Genomic DNA, 22,111 nt, shown 5'->3' on the forward strand with positions numbered 1-22,111 from the left:
CTACATTATCTCTCAACTCTTACACAGAAAAAAAACTTAATGATTGAAACTGAAACGTTTAATTTGAAATTGTTTTCCACATTAACTTAGAGACAACTGTAACTGTGTCTTGAGACTGCTCCCCTCCTACAAAAATGATAATCACACATTACAAAAATGTTCCCAAATATGCTAAAAATGCAGCTATAAAATGTTCATACAAACCCCACGGTACAAAGACTCCCCAGTCCCCACTCAAAGTTTACTCCCAGACATGCTGCCACAAACCGCAACATAACTGAGCTGATGCTGAGTGGAAAAGTCCATTATCCAATTACTTAACCACGCTTTGAGTGAGTTGAGAGACATATGTGAGCCAACCTGTCAACTTCAATGAAATATACTGGAAGAAGTGGCTGATAGATAAGGGGTGGAGGGCTGGAGGGGGGGTGGGGGGGGGGGTGGGGGGGGGGGGGGGGGGGGGGGGTGGGGGGGGGGGGTAATAGACTCAGCCACTGACAGAAACAGAGACAGAGGAGAGGAGACAGTGTGTGTACGGAGGGAGGTACAGTACATGTGAGTTATTTAAGCCTCGTCCGAGTTGCCCCCCTCCCTCAAGGCCGAACTGACTCTTTACATCGCTGCTTGTCCTTGACCTCCTCCCAAAGGTCACGTTTAAAGGAGGTCAGAACAAGTGAACATTCTTCACTTCCATTTCAGAAAAACACAGAAAGAGAAAAGGTCAGAAGAAGGGCATGATGTTGGGGGGGTGGGGTGGGGTGGGGTGGGGGGTGGGGGTGCTCTGGTTGTCTCAGGTGAAGGTAACAAAATTGAGACCCCACTGAAATACTTGAGCCAGTGCTGTCAGCACCCAAACACGGTGACGTTAATCTTGACAGAAAACTTTTTTAAACTCAGCTTCTCTGATCAATGAGGCGTCTCATCGTCAGGCTGCCGTGACAGGGAATGTAAATGAAACGTCACCATTCACAGACACTCAGATCCGTCGTGCCTGGTCCAGGCTTCGAACACACCTGAGGGTAAAGTCATAGTGTGGTCAGGTGATGCTGCATATTCACCCAAGAAAAGCTGAATAAACCAGGACCTGAAAACGGACTGTTTTCAGTGGGGTGACTTTTCCTGGTGAATGAAGAGGAGTTCTGCACACTCCTACAGCACCAATAAAAATGCTGTTGTTAAATCTGATTAGAATGAACTCAGACCTACTGTACATGGATGTGACGTGTGCAGATCCTGCATAATTAGCCTGACGTTAAGCATGAACAGGGCGTTTCTGTGCACTCTCGAAGCCATTTCCATTTGGAGCGGTGACTAAGCTTAAATGAGATGTTTGCATCATGAAGACGGAGACAGGATGACATGAAGGTTGAACCTCCGGGTGCGGAGAGCAAAGCCGACACACACAGAAAAATAGCGACCGGCTACAGAATGAGCACATATCTTTTTGAGTTCACTGCTGCTGCCGCACATCCAACCAGCCAACTTATAAATCTTATCTGCCATCTTTCTTTCCCCATCTGGACCCCCCCTCTTCTCACCAAGGGGCTGCGGTGGTAGGGACGGCTGGCTGGGATGAAACAGGCTGCCAAACAGAGTCCGCGGCCTGAAGGTGAGACTTCTCTGTCATTATGTCCCACTGATGCTTTGGACTTTGAAATCACCCCCCCCCCCCCCCCGCCTCAGCACTGCAGTGGAGGTGTTGGAGGCTGGGCTCTGTGACACTCTGTGTGCGCTCCTCTAGAGAGGGCTCAGGTTCAGGTGCAGCCTGACTGGGACCACAGGGCTTAATCATTCAGAGGAAACCACAAGCCTTGTCTTTTTGACACTTGGTTGTTTTTTTAGGAGGGAGCTAAGAGGCTGCTGATTGTAGTTTGTTGTTATGAGACCTACAGAGACGGGCAAAGAGAGGAGGAAGAAACAGTTGGAAAACTTCTTTTCGTTTCTTTTTTTATTAAAAGCTTTACAATATGACAAAAATATGCACTAAGGAAAATACAAAAAAAAAACAAAACAAACAAAACAAAAACATGTATTGGATGCCAGTGGGTCAGACACTTTGACATAGACCAAGCAGCCATGTTGGTGAAATGTTATCGAAGTGTATGATGTGATGTTGGCCCAACAGTGTATATACAAGGGCTTTTTGTTTTTAACTGGAGACTGCCGAGCTTGCCATATTTAGAACAGGAAAGCTAAACTAGATTTTCTCCAATCTATTTTTACAGTTCCTACCATTATTTCCTTTAGAGCATAAAAATAGTCCTTCACAAAAAGATAGAATATGCACATAAAATAACATTATACATGGGTACAGCCAATAAAAAGAAACTAAGAAATGTTGCATGCTTTTTTTTTTTAAAAATTCTCGGCTAAGAAATGAGGTAAAATGTTCTGCTGCAGCATGTTATGACCAATACAATAAACAACAGTTCTGTCAAATTAAAAGATAAGTTATCTGTGTGTATCTGTGATTGAGGAACTTGAGATTTCACAATAAAAATCGACAGTTTTGTTTTTCCAAAGTTGAAGAAAGAGAATGACAAACTCAGCTAAACTTCATATTTTGCCTTATATCCAACTCAGACATAAACAAAATATCAGTCATCTGTTGCAAGAAGTGTAAGAAAATACATTTTCCCTTGAATGCTTTGTGTTACCAACATGGCTGCCATTATTAGACAGTAGAAACTTTTTTATTTTTTTCCTTTGCTTCTAAAATAAAAAAGGACCACACCTACAGTGTGGTTTAATATATGCACTTTCTTACAAAGTTTTAATGCTGTTTTAAACAAGTAAAAACAGCAACACCCGGGATAGTGAATTTTATATATTTATATATATATATATATATATATATATATATATATATATATATATATATATATATATATATATATATATATATATATTTTTTTTTTTTTTTTTTTTTTTTAATTATTTTGTATTATTTTTTAAGTGACCCGGGCACCCAGGAGTTTGACATCACAATCTGCAAGAGAGGGAGAGGGAGAGAGAGAGAGAGGGAGAATGGATGGTGTAAATACATGCGGGTGAAGCACATCACCGTTTTAGGCACAAAAAGCTGGATGCAAACCACAAGACTTACTGAACTTATCAAAACATCAGAGCTGAAAAGTTCATAGAGACAAGATACACTACCAACACATCCTCTTCAGACACCATGAAATGTTCAGCTTCATCTCCAGTAAACAAACATAACAGATCAATAAAGTAAAGCTAAATCAAACCATGATACACACATATAAAATGAACCCAACTGCAACTAAATATTGCCAAATCTTGTAGTGTGCATCCACCCGAAGCAAATCACATCACGCAGCGCAGGGCAATGCAGTGAGGTGAGTCTGGAGGCGTAACCAAGCACGAGGCTGCAGCATTGTCGTTATAAAAGCTCAACTGTGCAGGAACAGCTGCTGAAATGAGTCTCTAACTCTCAGCCTGAAACCAAATAGGCCTGAAAACCTTGGCTTTTTATTGGGCTGGTTTCACAGCCTGTAAAGCCACTGAAAACAAAAAGAAAACGCACCTTCACGACACAGTGAAAGCTGAAGCGGACGTGTTGTTATGGGTGTAAAAATCAGCTGACTGAAGCCTGAATGTGTGTGAAACGAGGAGAAGGGACGAGGGCGTGACTGAACGCTCAGAAAAGCTCACGATACGAAACACTTCAATGGTGCAAACAAACGGGGCTTTTAAAATGATACGAACGGTACACATTACTCTCAAAATCTGTGTTTTATGCCGACTGCTTCCAGAGACAGAACTAGCCTTCTGTGAGCGTTCAATCCTGACCCCCCTCCCAAACCCCCCTCCAAAAAAAGGCGGTGGATGACAGAAAGGCCTGGAAGAAACACAAGATGGTGACCCAGGAAATCAAAGAGGAGGAGTCGATGAACTCTAGTGTCTGAAAAATATGCTTTTCCATAAGAAGTTAAATTTTATTGCTCTTTCTGGAGAAAGTCTGCTTCCATCAAACCTCCAGGGAGGTCAGGGGTCAGACAGCGGCACAGCTGGAGCCGCTAATGACTTGGCCTTTTTCTTAAGCACACTTCATTCAGCAGGGCGGATGCTCTACGACTCAGGGACTTCACTATTCTCTAGTTCCTCAAAGTCACCAGCTGCCATTTCTTTTTCTAATCACTGCTCATCATCACCATCATCACCATCATCATCATCATCATCATCATCTACCCCTCTTACCTGCTGGCTTTGAAGCCTTTGAGCTTCTGGACAAAGAAGTTCTCCAGAATCTCGGCACACTGGTAGAACGGCGAGTCACTGGGATTGTAGTAGCGGCAGTTATCGAAGATTTTGGTCATGTCCGCTACGAACTCTGTCAGCTTCACGTACTCGCGCTTCTGTAACCTCTCCTCCATGGTGGAAAGGTCTGAGAAAAAAAAAAAAAAAAAAAATATTTGGTTAAAGCTTGTATGTACAGTATGTAAGAGAAAAGAATAAAACAAACCCTAGAAACTTAATTGCGAGATCTTGCCAGAGACAAACTTCATATATGCGGAAGCAGCAGATAAATGGTTTTTCTAATCAGCTTTGTTGATCGGATCAGCATGTCTGCGCCAAAGTAATTGCAGCTTATGTGGTATGTCTTTGACAGACTTTCAAATATGTTTCCTGGGAGCACAGTTCATCACTTTATATGTGACAGCAAAAATCCAGAGCCTCTGCCAGCTTTAACCTCCATCTACTCAGCCTCTCGGATCAGTCACTGAGATCTGACCGGTTTGTCATTCCTGAGGAGACCTTCATTATCCGAGTGTCATTCCTGAGAAGGAAAAAAAAAAAAAATCCACACAAAATTAATGGAACCTTTGAGAGTTCAGTGAATAGGAGTCTAGGTCTCTCTTGAAAAGGAGCTTTCAGTGTTACTAACCTGGTTCAACCAAGTTAGATACTGAAAAAAAAAATCAGATTGAGTTAGAGAGGGAGCTAACTGGCAGCAGCTGAGGCTTCATATAATCTGCTGCTGCCGGTGGGTTGCTCTGCACGGCGTCCCCGGGGCTGCGTTTTAAACAAACATATCCGACTCTTAACCTCCTTAACCCCCACCCAGCTGGCCAGAGGCTTACAAACCTCATGGTCAATATCAAAGACCTCCTTCTTCTCTGTCATCAGATTTCATCTCGAAACCCTCCAAAAACTACCAACGGCTGCAGCTACACTCGCCAAATGCTCTTTTTATTTTCTGAAAATCAACAAGCTCTTTTTCTTGCGGTGGAAGGGAGAGGGGAGGCTTTCCAGGACCGGGCCAACAGGAGCCGAGTGTGGGGCTGGTCCTGTTTCCACAGGGAGCCCAGCAGAGCCGGACCAGCTCATTAACGGTTTGTTTGTGTGGAAGTTCAAAAAGGCCCTGTTGACGAAAGTCCCCGTTTACATGGCCGGTTTGATCTGAGTTGGAGGGCTTCCTCCCTGCTGGCCTCCTGGCGGCTGTGTTTTAATGTTGAAGATATAGAGCCTGGGTGTTACGTCCAATGCCTAAAGCAATTACAAAATGAAAACAGTACGACTGAGGCAATCTGATCCCTGGAATAAGGGCTGCTCCCAATCCCACTCAGAATATCTTATATCAGTATTAAGTATCTGCTGATTCACAACTCACAATCTGATGTTTTCCTACATAACACAGCCACAAAGTACAACAGTGAAAGGTATGTTGACATTAAAATTCATAAGGCCAATGAGTCTGAGGAGCTGCCTGGCTCCTTTAATAGCTCCCTGTAATAGTTTGTATTGTGTCCAACAGCAGCTATTTAGTATGATATAATCAATATATATTTTTGATCCCTTATTCATGTATCTTAACTGTGAAATGTCAGAAAATAGTGAAAATTGTCTCTGACAATTTGCAAAAGCCTAAAGTTGTCTGGTTGTTCATTTTGCTCGACCAACAGTCCACAATGTAAAGATGTGAAGATAAAGCGTCTTACGTCTGATTCGACAGCAAACAGACACAAAGAGCTAAAGCAGCACTGTTCGCGTTGTTTGCTGCCAACACTGGTCCATGGGAGAATGATTTTTTTATTTATTTTACATGTTTTAAAAAAAAAAAAATCATTTATAAAGTTCAAGTTTAAGTCTAAGTTTATTATTATAGCCATTTCAACATCACAGTTGATAGGAAATTGTCTTGGTGTGGTCATATATACCAGACGACACACCCAACAACACACGCCACAAATAACAGATAAAATATAAGTAAAAATAATTTAAAATTAGATAAAAAATAATAATGATGTGTATCTTTATTCGGGAGGTAAAAACAAACACTCAAGTTGAACTAAATAAAACTGCAGCGACAGATAAAACTGAAAGGAAACCGAGTTAGTTAAAGCTCATTGTTCAACTTCAAAAACTGATGAATAAGAAAAAATAATCACCACCTAAGCACATGCAATTTTAAGTAAATGAGCTAAAACATGCAACAGTTGTATGGTACTTTAGATTTGTATATTTTGATTTCAAGATTTTCCTCAGTGATGGGGATTTTATTTCAAGCGGGTTGACCCTGAGCGGGTCAGGGATAATAAAACAGAGTCGTCATCAAACGCAGAAAAGTGAGAAAAAGCTCAAAATGAAAAAGCTTAAAATGCTCAACAAATGCAGGCCCTCGGTGGCACAAGGAGCACAGAGGAGGCCTGGATCCAGAGCAGCTGCTGACCTGGACGCACAGTAGCTGGGTGACGCTCGGTCACAAAGCCTGTCGTCAGTATTCACTGTTGTGTTCATTTGTGTTATGTGGACAAGGCCTTTGAACATTTCCTCCACTCACCCATTGGTTCCTTGATGACCCTGTAGTAGTCTGGGGCGTCATTTGTATCCACTGGCTCCAGGAACGGCCACGCCATTTTATGTGCCTGCAGAGGAGGGAGGGAGGGATGAAGAGAAAGACAAGACACTTGAGAAAGCTGAAACCGATGAAGAAAAACAAACAGCACCGTGAAAATGACACTGGAAGCAGGTGGGTCAACACAGATGTTATCTCTCGCTCTCTTCCCCATCTCCCTCCCTCTCTCTCTCTCTCTAGTCTCTCACACATACAAACCACTGGACAGAGGAGGAGAAAATTAGGGGAGAAGAGGTAGGAGGAGGAAGAGAAGAGAAAGGAAAGCTAAAAAAAAAAAAAAAAAAGCTGAGGCCAGGCAGCTGTCCAAGTAGCGCTCTGGGGACCCAAACCCATCAGATAAGTCCCACACAGAGGACTTTTGTTTGCTGCTTTTACACTGTAGTGGGGCGACAAGGAGCTGTGTTGGTGCTAAGTCTATGGCCGGTAATAAAAAGACCACTACTCTGTTTCTGCTGCTCCAGCTGCTGCTGAGAGAGATTGTGTATACGGTGCATGGAGGTTTTATTCAGCTTATTGGTTTGCAGAATTTAGTTTAGTTTCTTTCTTAGCGGGGCCACAAAGAACTGGACTAAAATTAAATGATCTTTTCAGCACGTGCAGTAATTGTCTGTCTCCTGTTTACCTGTAAGGAACGCAGGATTCTCCGCAGACCCTCGTAGTCCTTGTCGGTGAGCGGAGTGAAGACCGTCATGGCGTCCTCCGTCGACTGACACTGTGGGCACACGTACTCATCGATGTGGTTGGCCTCACTCTGCAGGATGCCCACACAGCGACCGTGGTACCAGTTCTGACACCGATCGCAGCCGATGTAGAACCTGGGGAGACACAAAGTTGTGACTTTTACTTGTGATTCTGGGCCATTTGCATTTCAGTTCTATGCATAAATTTGTGCTATCCTCACAATCCCAGTCATCTGATCGAATTCAAATTTGGAGAAGGTCCTGCTGAGGTTTTTGGATGAGCAGATGTTGAGACCTAACCCTAAGCTCATAATGGAAAACCTGCAACTGTGAATCAGCCACCAAGGAGGGATATAAAGAACTTCAAGAAGGTGGAGAGCAAACTGGCCAACATGGAGCGTCTGTGTCCTTTGAAGACATGGTGGGAAGCGAGCACTCAAAAAAATGTGCGTTCCCACCTGTCTTAAGACCAGAGCTCTTTACTGGCCTGAGAGCTCCAGCATGTGCTTTGGTATTTGACCTCTTTGAGAATGGAAAACCATGGCAGTTGCAGCTGTGTCAGACGCCACATTCTTCACCATCACTGCTGCCAGTTTGACCTATAAGTATGTGAGAGAAGGCGAGAAGCTTGTACCAGCACTTCTTGCTGTTGCCACTGAGGCCTTCTGTCATCTTTATCGATAAAGTGGACAACTTGCTTTGTCAGATTAATAACCGATTAATAACCGAGTTCCTCATCCAGTCTAATGGCGTGCAGAGATGATGAGGTGCTCAGGAGCTCGATGGAGCAGGACTGAGGCACTTTGCAAGGAGGGTTTATGCGGCACTGACAGATGTCTGATCGGGATATTCAGGAAGCTAGTGAGGAGATACGCAACGTTAAGAGGAAAGACTGAGGATTCTCTGCTGCAACAACAGCTTTTAGTTCATTCTCACTTGTAAAGGAAGGAACGGTTCAAAAAGAATTCAGGCCCTGAAGAAGAAGAAGTGAAGAAGAACCAAAATGTCTGAGAATTAGTTTAGGAGTTTAAAGGGCGGCGCAGTGGCCTGGTGGTTTGCTCTATGACCTAGCAGCAAAAAAGGTTGTGGCTTTCAGTCTACTGACCAGCTGCCTCCTTTCTGTGTGGAGACCTTGATGTTCTCCTGATGCTTGCGTGGGTTTTCTCTGGATGCTCCATTTCCCTCCCACCCCAAACACACATTCACACACAAACAGCTGCAACTGCTTACTGGGACTCGTCGTATGGTGTTTGACAGATGCAGTACAACTCCTCCGTGCTGCCCTCCTGGCCCCTTTTACACTCCACGCAGATGTAGTCGTCCATTTTCTTGGCCTCCTTTTCCGTGATGCCCACGCAGTCGCCGTGATACCAGTTGGTGCAAAGGTCGCAGCCGATGTAGAACCTTTAGAGAAACAAAGGTGTTAACGCTAATGTTTCACGGCTGGTTTACAGGGAGTCAAATTTATTTTATCATTGTTGTAAAATATACAAAACTGTGCTGTGTTTTTTTTTTTTAATAATTAGATTGTTAATGTTGGAAAGAAAAGGTTTGATCTTTACTGGAATCTGATTCTCATTTAATGACTCCTTTGTTAAATAGTGAGTGGAGTTTTTAAAGCTTAGTGACTGTAACTGGCCAATGGATGATTTCAATTGTGGGTGTGATGCAAGGACAGACAGGAACTCAGAGTCCCATAAAGTATTTGTATTTGTTTCCACCACATCTGTAGAAGTTTGTCGATCAGGCAAATTAGGTAATGAACAGAGAAGCTTTTGTTTGAGATGAGTTTGTGTGATGTGTGAACTGATGTCAGAAAAGGGGACATAGTGGAAAAGATGGAGGAAAGGTAAGATGCAGGGATTTGCTTTTTTTTTTGTTTTGCTTTAGAATGTGACCACAATAAGTTTAAGTCTTTTTAGACTCGTCAGCAAATAACAAGCAACATTACTGATGTTTACACATCAATACCTTAAAACATAAATCCATCTCTTGTACTGAATTCTACAACCTGTGCTTCTTCACATTTTTAAAGAATGCTCTACAAATGTTGCTGCAACCCAGTAGTCCCTGGACTATTATTAAGTACAACATTGGGAGCTGTTTTTTTTTTTTTTTTTTGGAGTAAAGAATTAAAATGCAGGAACCAAAACGGGAACTGAAGGTTCTTGGAGAAGTTCCTGTGTTGAAAAAGAGCAGCAGTTGTTCTTTGTTTAAAAGTGTGTTTAAATGTTGCAGTCACGCCTGCTTCCCTACTGGAGAATAAGTGTTTGACGTGAGTATTCAAAGTGAACGTGATCGTACTTGGTCTCGTCGTAGGGCGTCTTGCAGATGCAGTAGAGCTTGGTGTCCTTCTTGTTCTCCTTCGTACTCGTCGTCGAGATCATCTTCTTCTTCTTGGACTTCGCCGACGGTGCAGTCTCCTTCTCCTCCTCCCGTTTCCGTTTGTGTGCGGGGGTGACGGTTGTGGTGTGGTGGTGCTGGGCGGCGATGCCATGTGCGTTTGCCGCCGTGTGCTGCTGCTGGTTGTGGGCAGCGGCTGCCGCGGCCTGGGCCGCCTGCTGGGCTGCAGCCTGAGCCCTCTCCTTCTCCCTCCGCATCCGCAACAGGTCCCGCTTCAGCTCCTCCTGAGGAGTCGTGTCCAGACAGAAGGAGTCAAAATAAAACAGACAGTTTCCAATGCCAGTCATCATACTACACATGTACAATCATTTCTTAACCTGAGTAATGAGTATGTGACGCATTTTTCCAAAATCAAAGCGATTTAATCATTTTATTAAATGTCCCTCCTTCAGAGGTTCCACTCTTTTCAAGAAATATTTTTGTGTCCCTCCATCCCTCCCTCCCTCCCTTCCTTCCTCCATACCTGGGCCTCTAGCTGCAGCTCCTTGTCGAGAAGCGCTCGCTTCTTCAGGATTTCCATCTTGAGGCTCTCTTTGTGCCGGTAAAGGAGCGAGGAGAGCTTGCTGGCGTTGGCCAACCTCCTTTTCGCCTCCACCACCTCCTCCTTCTTCCTCCTCTTGGCCGCCTGCCTCTCATCCTTGTCTATCCGGTCCAGGATGTACTTCATCACCTGGTTGCATACAATCATTCTGGACAGACACAAAAAGGAGACGGGAATATGAGAAAGGGCTCCATTCAGACTCTTTATCCTCCTGACCTTTTTAAAACTTACAGTGGATCACAAATGTTAATTGTATGGAATTGTGAAGCAGTGTATACTGAGGGTGAACGCATTAGGAAAAAAAAAAAAAAAAAAATCATGGTCAAACCTAAAAACACAGCTCGAGGAACAGGCCTGCTGGATCTAATGAGGACCCATGTGAAATAGGGCTGTGGTCCGTTCAGGGTATTTTAAAGGAATAAAAGACAAATAATACTCCTGCTGAGAGAGGAGAAGGATAAAAGAGCAGGGAGGGAAAGGATTATCACAGATCTGAATCTTGAATTCAGAAAGCCAGCACAGTCAAAGTCACAGAGGAAGAAAGTTATCCCTCCGACACACCAGTGGGAAGGAGCCGCATATTAAGCCAAACAATGCTTCAATGTTTCAGAAAGTACAACCGGCACGACTATTGGCTACTTCAAAAACGTGAACATCTAGTTTTCCACATGTAAGAAATGGCAGTGCGTGTCAATGAACAATGAGAGCATTTCTCTCAGCACAGGTCCTTGAGGCATTCTGGTGGTTGTGTAAGTTATGTGACTACAAAGTCCTGGGTTTTTTACTCTGGTTCTGGACTTTTCTTGTATCTCGTCTCTATCTGGCTCTAAATCTGTCTGTTCTCCACTGTGATCTATTAAATAAGAGCTAAAATGCAAAAAAACAAGAAAACTAAATCGTGGAAAAACAAATTGCTTTCCCCAACAATTTCTACTAGTGCTGCTCGGAAACACTTCGGGGCTGTGTGAACACTTTCTGCATGACTTGACAAATGAATCACACAATCATTTGAAATCCTGAACATACCTTGGCTGCTTCCTAAAAGTGAAGTAAGAGTAAAGTAGAAACTTTTGTGCCATCATTCCTAGTCCCCTAGTTGTGTTACTGGGCCACGTGTCTTACAGATGTCAGAGGGGTATGTGGTCGTCCAGTGTTTATTTGTGTGAGACTCCCTTAAGTAGCAGGGAGTGGAGCTGAGAGATGGAGGAGAAGTACGGTGAGAGATGGACAGATAGAGGACGACTGGGAAGCCACACTGCTCTTGTAAACATGGGAAAGGCAGGAAGAGGATTCATACACACAAATTCCATCAAGTTAAAAAGCATAAGGGGATTCAAGGCTGTGTGTAAGGTCCTGTTACTCTGTGGTGATAGAACTTCCCGGAAATCCAGAGGATGCACAAGAAATATTAAGAAATGAGGATTGAGGAAATTGAAAATCTAGAAGATACAGATGCAGATAAAGACAGTCAGTGTATGACTTCTATGTAAATCTAGGTAATTTATGGCTCTGCGTCCACCGTATGTTCACTGCTGTTCGCTAACATTCACAACTAAGATTGAAAATCGTCCACTGCACGTTTGTGTGAATGACACACAAACGCATCCACGACAGCTGAGGTCAAAGACGGGCCAGGGCGCTGAAATACACACTGCAAATGCAGCGTGAAAGTGGAGGAGACAAATGAAACGGGACACGCCAACACAGCCGATGTCAGAGCTCCAGGTTCTCACTGACGGAGTCGTGTTTTGACGGAAGAGCGAGAGAAAAGGATGACATGAAGAAATGGAAAGAAGGACGAAAAGTAAGCAGAGAGACAGAGACAACAGACAGAGCTGCTGTATTGATGTCACGCTAGTCTGGGTTTGGTATTTCAGGTCTGTGTGAATGGGAACAGTGTTGACACACCGTCTGTGGACATAAACACGGGGTTGTCAGAGTCAACTGTAGGTCAGAGTATAATCTATCTACAGCATATGAAGATGGGAGGAAGGAAGGGAGGGAACAGGTCTCTCTAAACGTTCCACTACTGGGTTTGTTTTCATAGATTTTATTGTTGGTGTTTATAGAGGTGGTAGCTGTCTGAACTCGTCTTATAAAATAAAACAGCACCTTTTTTATGGTAACACTGAGCTAACAAACATCTCTGCTATAAAGACGTTTGGACAGTCGCTTGGTAACGACTGTACCTGTAACACTGGAAATAACTCCTGGCCTCTGATAAAACAGTGCCAGGATACAAAGAGTTGTACTGGACTCTGGAGTGATGAAGACAATCAGTATCTCAGAATCAACCCATGTAATATTAGTAATAAAAGTGAGATCATTTAATTTTATTGTAAAATTTGAAAAAGATGATTATTTTCTGTCCTTTTAAGACAGAATGTACTCAGAGGGAAGCTACAAAGAAAAAAGCTGGGAGATTATTTAAATAAAAGTTAACTTGCTACATCCCTGGTGTCATTTCATTGTACAACTCCTCTCATTTATAAATGGATTTGTCTTTGTGTTCATGCTCGTAAGGTCACAGTGAGGACGTGCAGCTGTTGGTGGTTCCACACCCAAAAGCTCCCATGCTGTGTAGTACCACCCAGCGTGGCGCTGAATCAAAGTCAAATGGAGACAGGAGAGAATAAGCATATAGACGGCCTGAGCGATAAGGTTACTCTTCCCTCTGCAAAGACGCAGGACCGCCCCACGATGATGACCCTAAACTTATTTTCTATGTTGTTACTGTCTGCTGCATCAAAAACATGTTGCCACAGTGGGTTTATTCTTATTATCTAACGCTTCCTACACGTCAGAATAAACCTCCTTCCTTCCAGAATGACACCTCTGAAGTCAAGCAAACACACAAACCTCTGGTTCTCTTCTCTCTCTGCAGGCGTCATGGTCTTCTTCTGCTTCAGGTGCTCGATCACAGCGTTTTGTTTCATCACCACCTGAATCACACGGCGCAGGGAGACGTCAGAGCAGACCACACGTTCCGCAACAGAGGAGATATTTATGTTTTTGAGAGGATACGATTACACATGAAACATACATGCACACATATACAGTAGAATCAATAGAATAGTGAATGCATGTAGTGACAGGTGAAAACACACACTCTCTCACACACACACACACACACACACACACAGAGTAGCATTGGCAATATTAAGCACAACAGACAGAGACCAGGGCAGGGCTGTAAAAATAAACCCAGTCTTCTTGGAGAGTTGGAGGTTGCAGGATGGTGACTGTTTATGTACTGATGGCAGGGAGACGGACAGAGATGGATGACCCGGCTACGACATGCTCGCTCACGTACACACCTGTTTCTGAATGATGTCGCTCTGGCTAGCTGCGTTGAGGGCTTGCTCTCTCTTGGCCTCTGCGGCTTGTCTCTTCTTCTGCTGCTGCTGCTCTCGGAGCTGCTGGATCCTCTGCAGCTGCTCCTGGACAGAAGCTGCCTGGATGGTCACCACGTTCCCAATCTGTGCAGACAGCATGAGTGCAATAAACACCTAATGCCTTGAATAAAGCTGGATTTCTATAATTGTAATTTACAAAATTAAAAAGAAAAAGACTCTGGTTTTGGTAAATATCAGGCAGTTACATCATTAGAGATGCAGAGAAACAGTTTAAAGGGGGAGAATTAAGTTTTCAAAGATTGTTATCAAGAAAACGACCAGTTAAAGAGTTACAGTTACAAATATTACAAATGATGTGATATTGATGACACACTTTGTTGTGTGCAGTCATCAAATGTATGGATTATAAATGATCCATTTTGTATCTGATATGCAAAAGATAGCCAGAGAATAAAATACACAAACAAAACCTAATTTTCTCATTAGTTTTCCTCTAATTTTACTGTGATCATAACGCTTTGGAAAGTTAGGGTGTAGTTTAGCAGGCTTGCTGCACTACCTGTCCTCCCTGAGCTGAGGTGGTCCCAGTCTGTTGTATCTGGATAGGAAGCTGCAGTTTGATGTGCTGTGGCAGAGAGCCTCCACCCTGCTGGGCCTGCAGCTGAGCCAGCACCTGGAGACACGACACAGAAGACACACAGAATGGAACAGAGCAGAAATGAAAACCATGGTTTTGGTTGTACATTTATTTAGAGGGTTAGATCACACCGTCAGCTACATCAGAGGTCAAAGCTGTTAGTGCAGAATCCAGACGCTGTTTAGACCAGACAGATTAAATTAGCAGTTCACAGTGTGATCTGTGTTTTTTTTTTTTTTTTAGCCTTAACACAGAGCTAGTTATATTCTCCAGTACAGTAACGTCTCCTACTGCTGGACACCGTGTAGCTTCACCTGAGTGTTCACTGGCTAATCTGGTCAAGGTCATTTGAACTACAGGTGGACTGAGGTAATGTTAACTCTCCAGGACCAACCACTACGTCTCTTTGCTAATCATACCTGTACCTGCTGCTGCAGCCCAGACATGCTGATGAGCTGCGGCGTCTGCTGCAGCTGCAGCTGGGCAGTTCCTCCCTGTGTTTTAACCTGCAGCGGGGTGGGTGACTGGATGGGCATGTGGGCCGGCGTCTGAGGGGGCAGCTGGCCCTGCGGGGTGGCCGAAGTAGGGCTGCTGGTGGTGGCCAGTGGAGGCACCCCTGCCTGGACGGGGGCTGCTGCCTGCTGGGCGGGCTGGGCCGGGGTTTTGGTGGAGGTGGAGTTGGGCTGACCGGGAACTGTGGTGGCTGGAGGGAAAGAGCAGAGAGAGGGGTTTATGAATGACTGAAACATGACAGATATGCACAGACTTTAAAACTAATCTGAGTTTTTATAATACTTTAAATGCAAAATGTAGAAAATAGATAAAATGTTCTGAGTGAGCTGAATACTGCCCTATAATTATTTCAAAGACATGACATTTTGCCAGAGTGATTTTTCTGATGGAGTTTAACACTCTAGGTGATTGTGTGTTAACTGCTACTCACCCAATAGAAAAACATAAAATTCACATTCAATCTTTCACTTTTTTTCAGTTATTTGATTCAAAGTCAGCAGACAGCTGAATAAAAACTGATCTTGGTGTTTTTTTTTTTTTGTGATACCTGTACTTGATGTGGGTGTGGCAGCAGAGGCCAGTGGGGTGAAGAGGAAGCGCTGCACTTGGCCGTTGGGCAACGCTGCCTGCATGAGCTGCTGCCCCGGCCCTGGGATGACAGTGACCCCGTGAGGTATGACCTGCAGCTGGCCGGTGGTCTGGCCCTGTCCCTGAACCATCACTGTCAGAGCCTGCTGGGCGCCGCCGACCCCGGCCTGCTGATCCACGCCCGACCCAGCCTGCTGCTTCTGCAGGAGGCAGAGCAGAGAGGAGCGGCTTGTTAGTAGGTGGATAAATCAGAGTAGTGCTGTTTGATCCAGAATAATTTGGCTGAGGTGAGACACTGTATAGTACAGTTATTTGGGAAAGTAAAAAGTTATTTTTTTTCAAAGTGGATTTTTTTTTAGCTCTAAAGAGTTCATATTTGTACATGAACTGTTGGTGAATCTGTTTTAATATGTTTTTCCTCTTGGTTTAATTATAGAAAAAAGAGAAATAATATGCACAGACCATAAAATGATAAAACAAATGTCATTGTTATTGACTGACTCTGTGCATGAGGTGAATCTCCCTCACTAACCTGTGTGAGCTGGGTGAGCTGAGCCAGGGTGAGTTTAACCTGGCCTTGCCCTTGTGCCCGTGGGGTGCCAGGTGGTGTTTGGCCTGCTGCCTGTCCTGCTGTGGTGGGGCTGGCCGCCCCCTGGCCAGTGACCGTGGCAACAGGGCTGGCACCAGATATTGCCGTGGAAACTGCCTGACCTCGAATGATCTGCGTCACCACTTGCTGGCCACCCTGACCTGGAAGAGAGAGGTGTGGCAAGTCTGACACACAGGCAATAAACATGTAGCCATAGAGGCTCACCGCTTTAGGGAGAAGCTGGGCAACACTCACACACACACACACACACTCATACACAATAATCTGTGAGAGTTAGTTCAAAGAGGAGGACTCTACCTTGCTGGACCACGAGGGGTGTTCGAAGTATCGTCTTTCCCATGGGTCCTGTCTGCTGGATCGGGGTTCGGATCACTGTCATTCCTGGACGGATCTGACTACCAGCTGCCAGAACCTGGAAGGATATTTTCATGAAGACATCACTAATAATTCTGAAAAAAGCCAGTTCTTCCCTCAACTGTCAAAATCTGACAGAAAAGTGAGGTCTGGGATAAAGGTAAAACAAAAACCATAAACCAAAAATCTGTGACTTGATTTAAATGGAATTAAAAACATGTACATAAAATACATGATCTCCAATGGTAAAAATAATGTATATCTGCTGTATAAAATTAAAAAGGCACAAACAGCAAAGGCAGCAGAAACAATAATGCAAGAGCATTTTATTGTTTTTATTTATGCAACCATAGTAGAATTACCAACCATAGACAATAAAGACACAGCGAAGCAGAAAACAATAGCTGGAAAAGTAAAAAAATTAAAAAGGAAAGTAGAAATGTGCAGACTACGATGATGAAATTGATTATATTAAAAACTCCTTTATGGAAATGTCAGAGCAGAAAGATGGCAGTCGTACCTGTTGCTGGGAGCCTGGGGTATTGGGCCTGATGTTGAGCGTGGTGGTGCGGGGTTGGAATGTGGTGTAGGTCTGGGCGCCGCCCGCCGTGCTGGATGGGATGATACCCAACACTTTCTGCTGAACCACACCTGCAACGAGAAGAGGAGTAAAGAAATTTAGATGAGAAATCAAATGAGAAGCATGAGGAGAAGAGTGGGGTGATGGTGAGAGGGCAGTTTGTAAGATAAACTCATAACTGGAGGGATAATTAGAAGAACGAGGAACAAGAAGGACAAGGAGAAATATTTGGCGATGACACAAAATGACACGGAGGACGATGTGGTTTAAAATGAGCAAAATGCTGCGAGGAAGGGGCAGTTTACAGAAGTCTGAAGTTTAAAGACACCGTCAGGGTTAAGATTAAAAGATACGATTCTGTAACACATCTTTGTAAGATGCTTCTTATATTTGATCAGTGATATTTATTTCCACATACCTGCCTCTTATTACATCAAACACATCCACCAAACATCTCTAATACAATTACATGTTTGCATGTTACAAGTGAGCGGTTGTACCGAGGTCCTACATCGACACAACTCAATACATTATTTGTGGGCTTCTCCCCTTTGCCAGCTTTTGATCAGAGCAATGGCAAATATTAGTTGAGCAGGTAAACAAAATCTTCAAAGGCTCACTGAAAGCTTAGTTGGGTTCCCCCCAACATATCTGAACCCCCTCATAAATTATGCATGAATTTGGAGCCTACTTTTAAACTTTAATCTGACAAAGGGAGCGTTTCATATTTGTTCAACAGGCTCTGTGCCTTCATGAGCTCACGTGAAGCTGATGGCAGAAATGGAAACCATGAGAGCGTTGCTCTTTTTCCTCTGCTTCCTTGTTGCTGTGGTTTTTCAACCGCAACCGAGCAGGTAAACCTATACATCAAGGTTTTCCCTCTTCAAACAGGGACGTTAAACCCGCTCGTAAGTCCTGGGGAGTAGCTGCTCTGGTCGCACACATCAAACACTTGTTTCTATGGACTGGCTGTTTGGAGAGGTCGGAGAGTTGGGACTCCGGTGAGTGGAGAGGTACACTCTTATTCCCAAAAAAAAAAAAAAAAAAAAACACAGGGGGAAAAAAAGAAAAATGGAATCCCACTATAGAGGGCTACCTGTCTGGGAAGCAGACCTCAGGGTAAACTTGTTTTCCTCCCTAACTTCCTTAAGCCCGTCCAAAACAAACAGGGCGCCCAACAGTCATGCTGGATAAATACACATGTCCATTAAATGGCTACACTCCACCTGAACTTAGTTTCTCCTTCATGGTAACTTCAAAGGTAAGAAAAGTCACTTTCCTCATATCCTCGGTGAATATCGTTCTCTTTATCTGGTGGCTGCATGTGTGTATTAAAGAACATATCTATTGCACACCAAGATGCTCCGCCATCATTTTTTTTTTTTAACTAAGAATTTATTTAATTGTTTCTTTTCCAATTTAGTGAGTTAGCTTGATATGAAGGATGATGCAGGAAAACTGACAGTTATTGTTGAGGCTGTTAAAGGGTTTAAACCTGAACAAACTGAATTTACATTTATCAATTATATTACATTAATTTCCAGATTAACTTTTCCTATTCTATTTTATTTTCAATGAGGCAAATATTCATCTTGAAATGGTGCATTTTAATTGTGTATTGTGTGTTGTGTACACTGTGTATACAGGGTTTAGTAAAGTAGCTGAATCTGACCTATGTGACCCACACGGGAGCTGTCAGCAGCTTTAATGGAGCTTGTCAACATGTCAGGCCACCTCCACCGAGCGCTGAGCAGTATCCCTCATCTGATAACTTGACAGGGCCACAGGCCGGCCAGGTGGGGCTCGGCACAAACCATTGCCTCATCGGCGGCGTCAATATTGACATTTCAACAAAAGTTAATAAGCACCTAACTTAAGATAGCTCAATTTTGAATCCACCGTCTGGATTTAGAACCTCAGACTACACAAGTCTACCATCCCCAAAAACCATCCAACCAAAATAACAGCTTTCTATTAGATTACCATGCCGACAAGACACAACCAGACATGATGTGCCACACCAAACTACGCTGCTGACTCATGAGGCTGGCACACAATGGGCGCCACAGTGGGGTTGGTGCAGAGCACGCTGCCACAAACGCAATGAGCGAATGGCTGCTCCTCAGATGGAGCACCTTTTACATCTGCGGCATCTGGAACCAGCTGGAAGAAAAGGTTCACTTAAGGCACAAGCCCAGGATTAAAGCTGGTCATAACCCAGACAGTGACCAGCACCAGGCCCTAAATTACATTTCTTATAATTAGAAAAATACATAATAAAGTTAGAAATCTGTGGTTAGTAAATATGATAATCGCACATCGTCCTTAAACCTTATTCATTCTATTATTTAATTAAGCTTCAGTGTTACCCTATAACATCACTTTAGCCTTTAAACGGTAAAAGTCTGAACTAATCAGGGCTGTGGGCTGTGACTCTGAGGTCTGGAACCAGGCTAAATGAAGTGCCTCAAAAGTGTGTGTAATTTCAAGCATGAAAAGGAAAACCAAACTTCATTAGGGCCATGGTAAAAGTAACCATGACAACTGAGGGACTGATTCAGAAAAAGAGTATTTAGTCGTGTGTTTAATAGAAGCCAGCATCTGTACACTTGAGCCCAATAGTTCTTCTAAGATGTGGGGTTTTGAAAATGATCGTCGACCTGTGTACTTGGCTCACTGACAGTGGCAATCAAGGACAGAGGAATGTCTAATTTGTGTCTAATTTGTAGATTTCAAAATATTTGGGTCTGTGGTAGCTGGCACCGGCAACGTTTAAAAAGACTGAAGACAGGCTCAGTCCCTCTCGAGCGACGTGCGCGTGGTTGGCACGCTAATTTGCTTACACAATGCCATGCAATTAACGAGCCAGATCTAATTTGGCTCCTTCGACACATCTGAAAAGTCTCAGCTGTGGGTCCGAGGTGAAGAAACCAAAACATAAACGCATCCTGAAATGGTTCTGGATGGAAAGAAATGTCTCCAGTGAATAACTGTAACTTGTGCTCTCTGTTTGCCTCGGAGGTGTGACTTATTAAAATCTGCTTTACCTCCTTGTGAAGTTGGCACGTTGACCGTGACGATCTTGCTGTTGGCGGGCAGCGGCAGCTTGGTGGTCACCACCTTTCCACCCACCGAGGTTCCCGTAATCTGGAAGGTGTGGCCCCCAGACGTGGCCATGGTGGTCTCTGTGCCTGCTCCTTATAATCAAACAAACAAAAAACATCATTAGAAACACCGTTACTACTGCGTTAATATCAGAACTACGATGACTACCACGGTGACGCTGGCGATGCTGATCACCGAGCTGCTCCAGTACTGAAACAACACATTTACATGAACGGACCTTGTGTGGTTTGACCCTGCTTGACCCAGGTGGCGAACGACTGCTGGAAGTTCTTGTTCTGCTGGAATGTGACGGGGGTGCCCATCTTGGTGGACAGTACCACCTTGGTGCTGGGGGTGCCCTGGCCTGACAATGAACCGACGATGACTTTGGGCGTGGCGGCCGATGTTGCAGGAGTCCCCGTTGGAGTGACAGTGACCGAGCCTGGCTTCTGCTCCAGACGTTTCTGAAATGGTGAATCAGATGGTCAGAGCATTAATTAAAGGAACCAGTGAGGGAAATATTGAAACTAAAAGCCAAAATTTAAAATCAGCCGTGTAGAAATGAGGTAACTTCCTGAACAGCGGTACAGACTGGTAAAGAATGAGATGCGTGTAGGTGCGCTGCCTGGTTAAATGAGCAGAGGCTGATTGTTTGCCGTCTTGCTTGAAAACGTTAAGTGTGTGTGTAAATCCACTGCTACACCTGAGCTTTTTCCACCCACAAAAAGTAAAACACAGGCCTTTGTTAAAATGAACAAATATGCCTTTGATTACTGAAGTAACCCACACTTACCTTGGCCTGCTCTGCTGCTTGAGCTTTCTCTTTCTCCACCCTGCAACAGAAAAACAAACCTGTCAAGCTTAACACAGCATAAATCAAATATTTAACATGTAGGCAAAAATCTTTTAATGCATTTCACAAATTAGAAACAATGATAATTTGGGTAAGGTTAAGACCCAAATAATAAAAGAGCATCAACTGCACAAATCAAGTTCAATATTAGAGGTGAAACTGTCTTTGTATAACATGTTTATAAATCGTTATGACAAAAGCACACAACTGTTGCTACACAGCAGGTGTAGTCAACACATGCTCGACCGTTGTGACCCTTTGCCCTCTGACCTTTCTGAGAAGGCTCTGATCTCCCAGAGGTCTAGCTCCTCCTCAGCCACCCAGGTCTCAATCACCACTGGGCCTGTCTGCTTGGCAGGCTCAGGCTTCTTGGGGCGCAAGGCACTGGAGCGCAACCCCTTCCTCTGCGGGGTGTGGGTTTCTGGGACAGTGGACAGATGAATACATTGCAGACTATCTCTGCCCTGGTGTGGGGCTCTTAAAATTCATTCTTTGGTATCAGGAATAATAAAAAAAAAGGCACCTTACCTTTCGGTGTCTCGGGCACTCCGAGGGGGCAGATGATTTTGCGGATGCAGTACTCTGAGCGAATGCCATAGGGTCCTACGTCACGGCGCTTGATGATCTCTGTGGTGGTGATTTCAGTTTCCGATGTCTCTGTAGCAATGAGTGGGGATAGGGCTGGGTTGGTATGGTGATGAGGAGGAAAGCCCGAGAAGATGGAGGAAATGCACTCCAACATAAAAACAGTGACACCCAAATGAGACTGAAGGTCTTGTGTGGCGTGTTTCTTTGGGCCCACAGAGGGATAAAGAGGAGCGCCCAAGTAAATACAACAATATATATATATAATATAATAAAAAAGAAAACATCAAAAGTGTGTTTTGATCATCAGGATGGAGTTCAGCAATCTTCCACAAAACAAATCAATGTTCAGATAAACAAACAATTAATTTCACCTGCAAAAGCAGCTGGTGATTTCAAACAGTACCAGTGTCACTATTAGACTCT

At 43.9% G+C, this 22,111-nt stretch overlaps 1 protein-coding gene across 8 annotated transcripts in view; it reads right to left on the reverse strand.

Moving 5' to 3' along the window:
• Positions 1-1,366: 1,366 nt before the first annotated feature.
• LOC139637167 (nucleosome-remodeling factor subunit BPTF-like) overlaps positions 1,367-22,111 on the reverse strand; it is a 40,818-nt gene continuing 20,073 nt past the window's right edge. For 5 of the 8 annotated variants that reach the window (XM_071505768.1, XM_071505767.1, XM_071505766.1 and 2 more), the window contains 20 exons: positions 21,629-21,757; positions 21,371-21,521; positions 21,041-21,080; positions 20,486-20,711; positions 20,190-20,339; positions 17,083-17,213; positions 16,506-16,620; positions 16,131-16,348; positions 15,558-15,798; positions 14,917-15,200; positions 14,420-14,533; positions 13,822-13,983; positions 13,364-13,446; positions 10,427-10,652; positions 9,865-10,187; positions 8,791-8,964; positions 7,503-7,695; positions 6,806-6,890; positions 4,222-4,408; positions 1,367-1,886 (listed from right to left, as the gene is read on the reverse strand). In XM_071505768.1, the coding sequence (XP_071361869.1) occupies positions 1,850-1,886; positions 4,222-4,408; positions 6,806-6,890; positions 7,503-7,695; positions 8,791-8,964; positions 9,865-10,187; positions 10,427-10,652; positions 13,364-13,446; positions 13,822-13,983; positions 14,420-14,533; positions 14,917-15,200; positions 15,558-15,798; positions 16,131-16,348; positions 16,506-16,620; positions 17,083-17,213; positions 20,190-20,339; positions 20,486-20,711; positions 21,041-21,080; positions 21,371-21,521; positions 21,629-21,757 (3,269 nt within the window). In that variant the 3' untranslated portion in view covers positions 1,367-1,849. Of the gene's footprint in view, positions 1,887-1,930; positions 2,990-4,221; positions 4,409-6,805; positions 6,891-7,502; positions 7,696-8,790; positions 8,965-9,864; positions 10,188-10,426; positions 10,653-13,363; positions 13,447-13,821; positions 13,984-14,419; positions 14,534-14,916; positions 15,201-15,557; positions 15,799-16,130; positions 16,349-16,505; positions 16,621-17,082; positions 17,214-20,189; positions 20,340-20,485; positions 20,712-21,040; positions 21,081-21,370; positions 21,522-21,628; positions 21,758-22,111 lie in introns of those variants that run through there. The other 3 variants (XM_071505763.1, XM_071505765.1, XM_071505764.1) reach the window with 3 other exon arrangements.

This window comes from Trachinotus anak, unplaced genomic scaffold (assembly GCF_046630095.1).
Source record: "Trachinotus anak isolate AG129_WGS33_773 ecotype Australia unplaced genomic scaffold, CSIRO_AGI_Tana_v1 ptg000019l, whole genome shotgun sequence".
Taxonomy (NCBI): domain Eukaryota; kingdom Metazoa; phylum Chordata; class Actinopteri; order Carangiformes; family Carangidae; genus Trachinotus; species Trachinotus anak.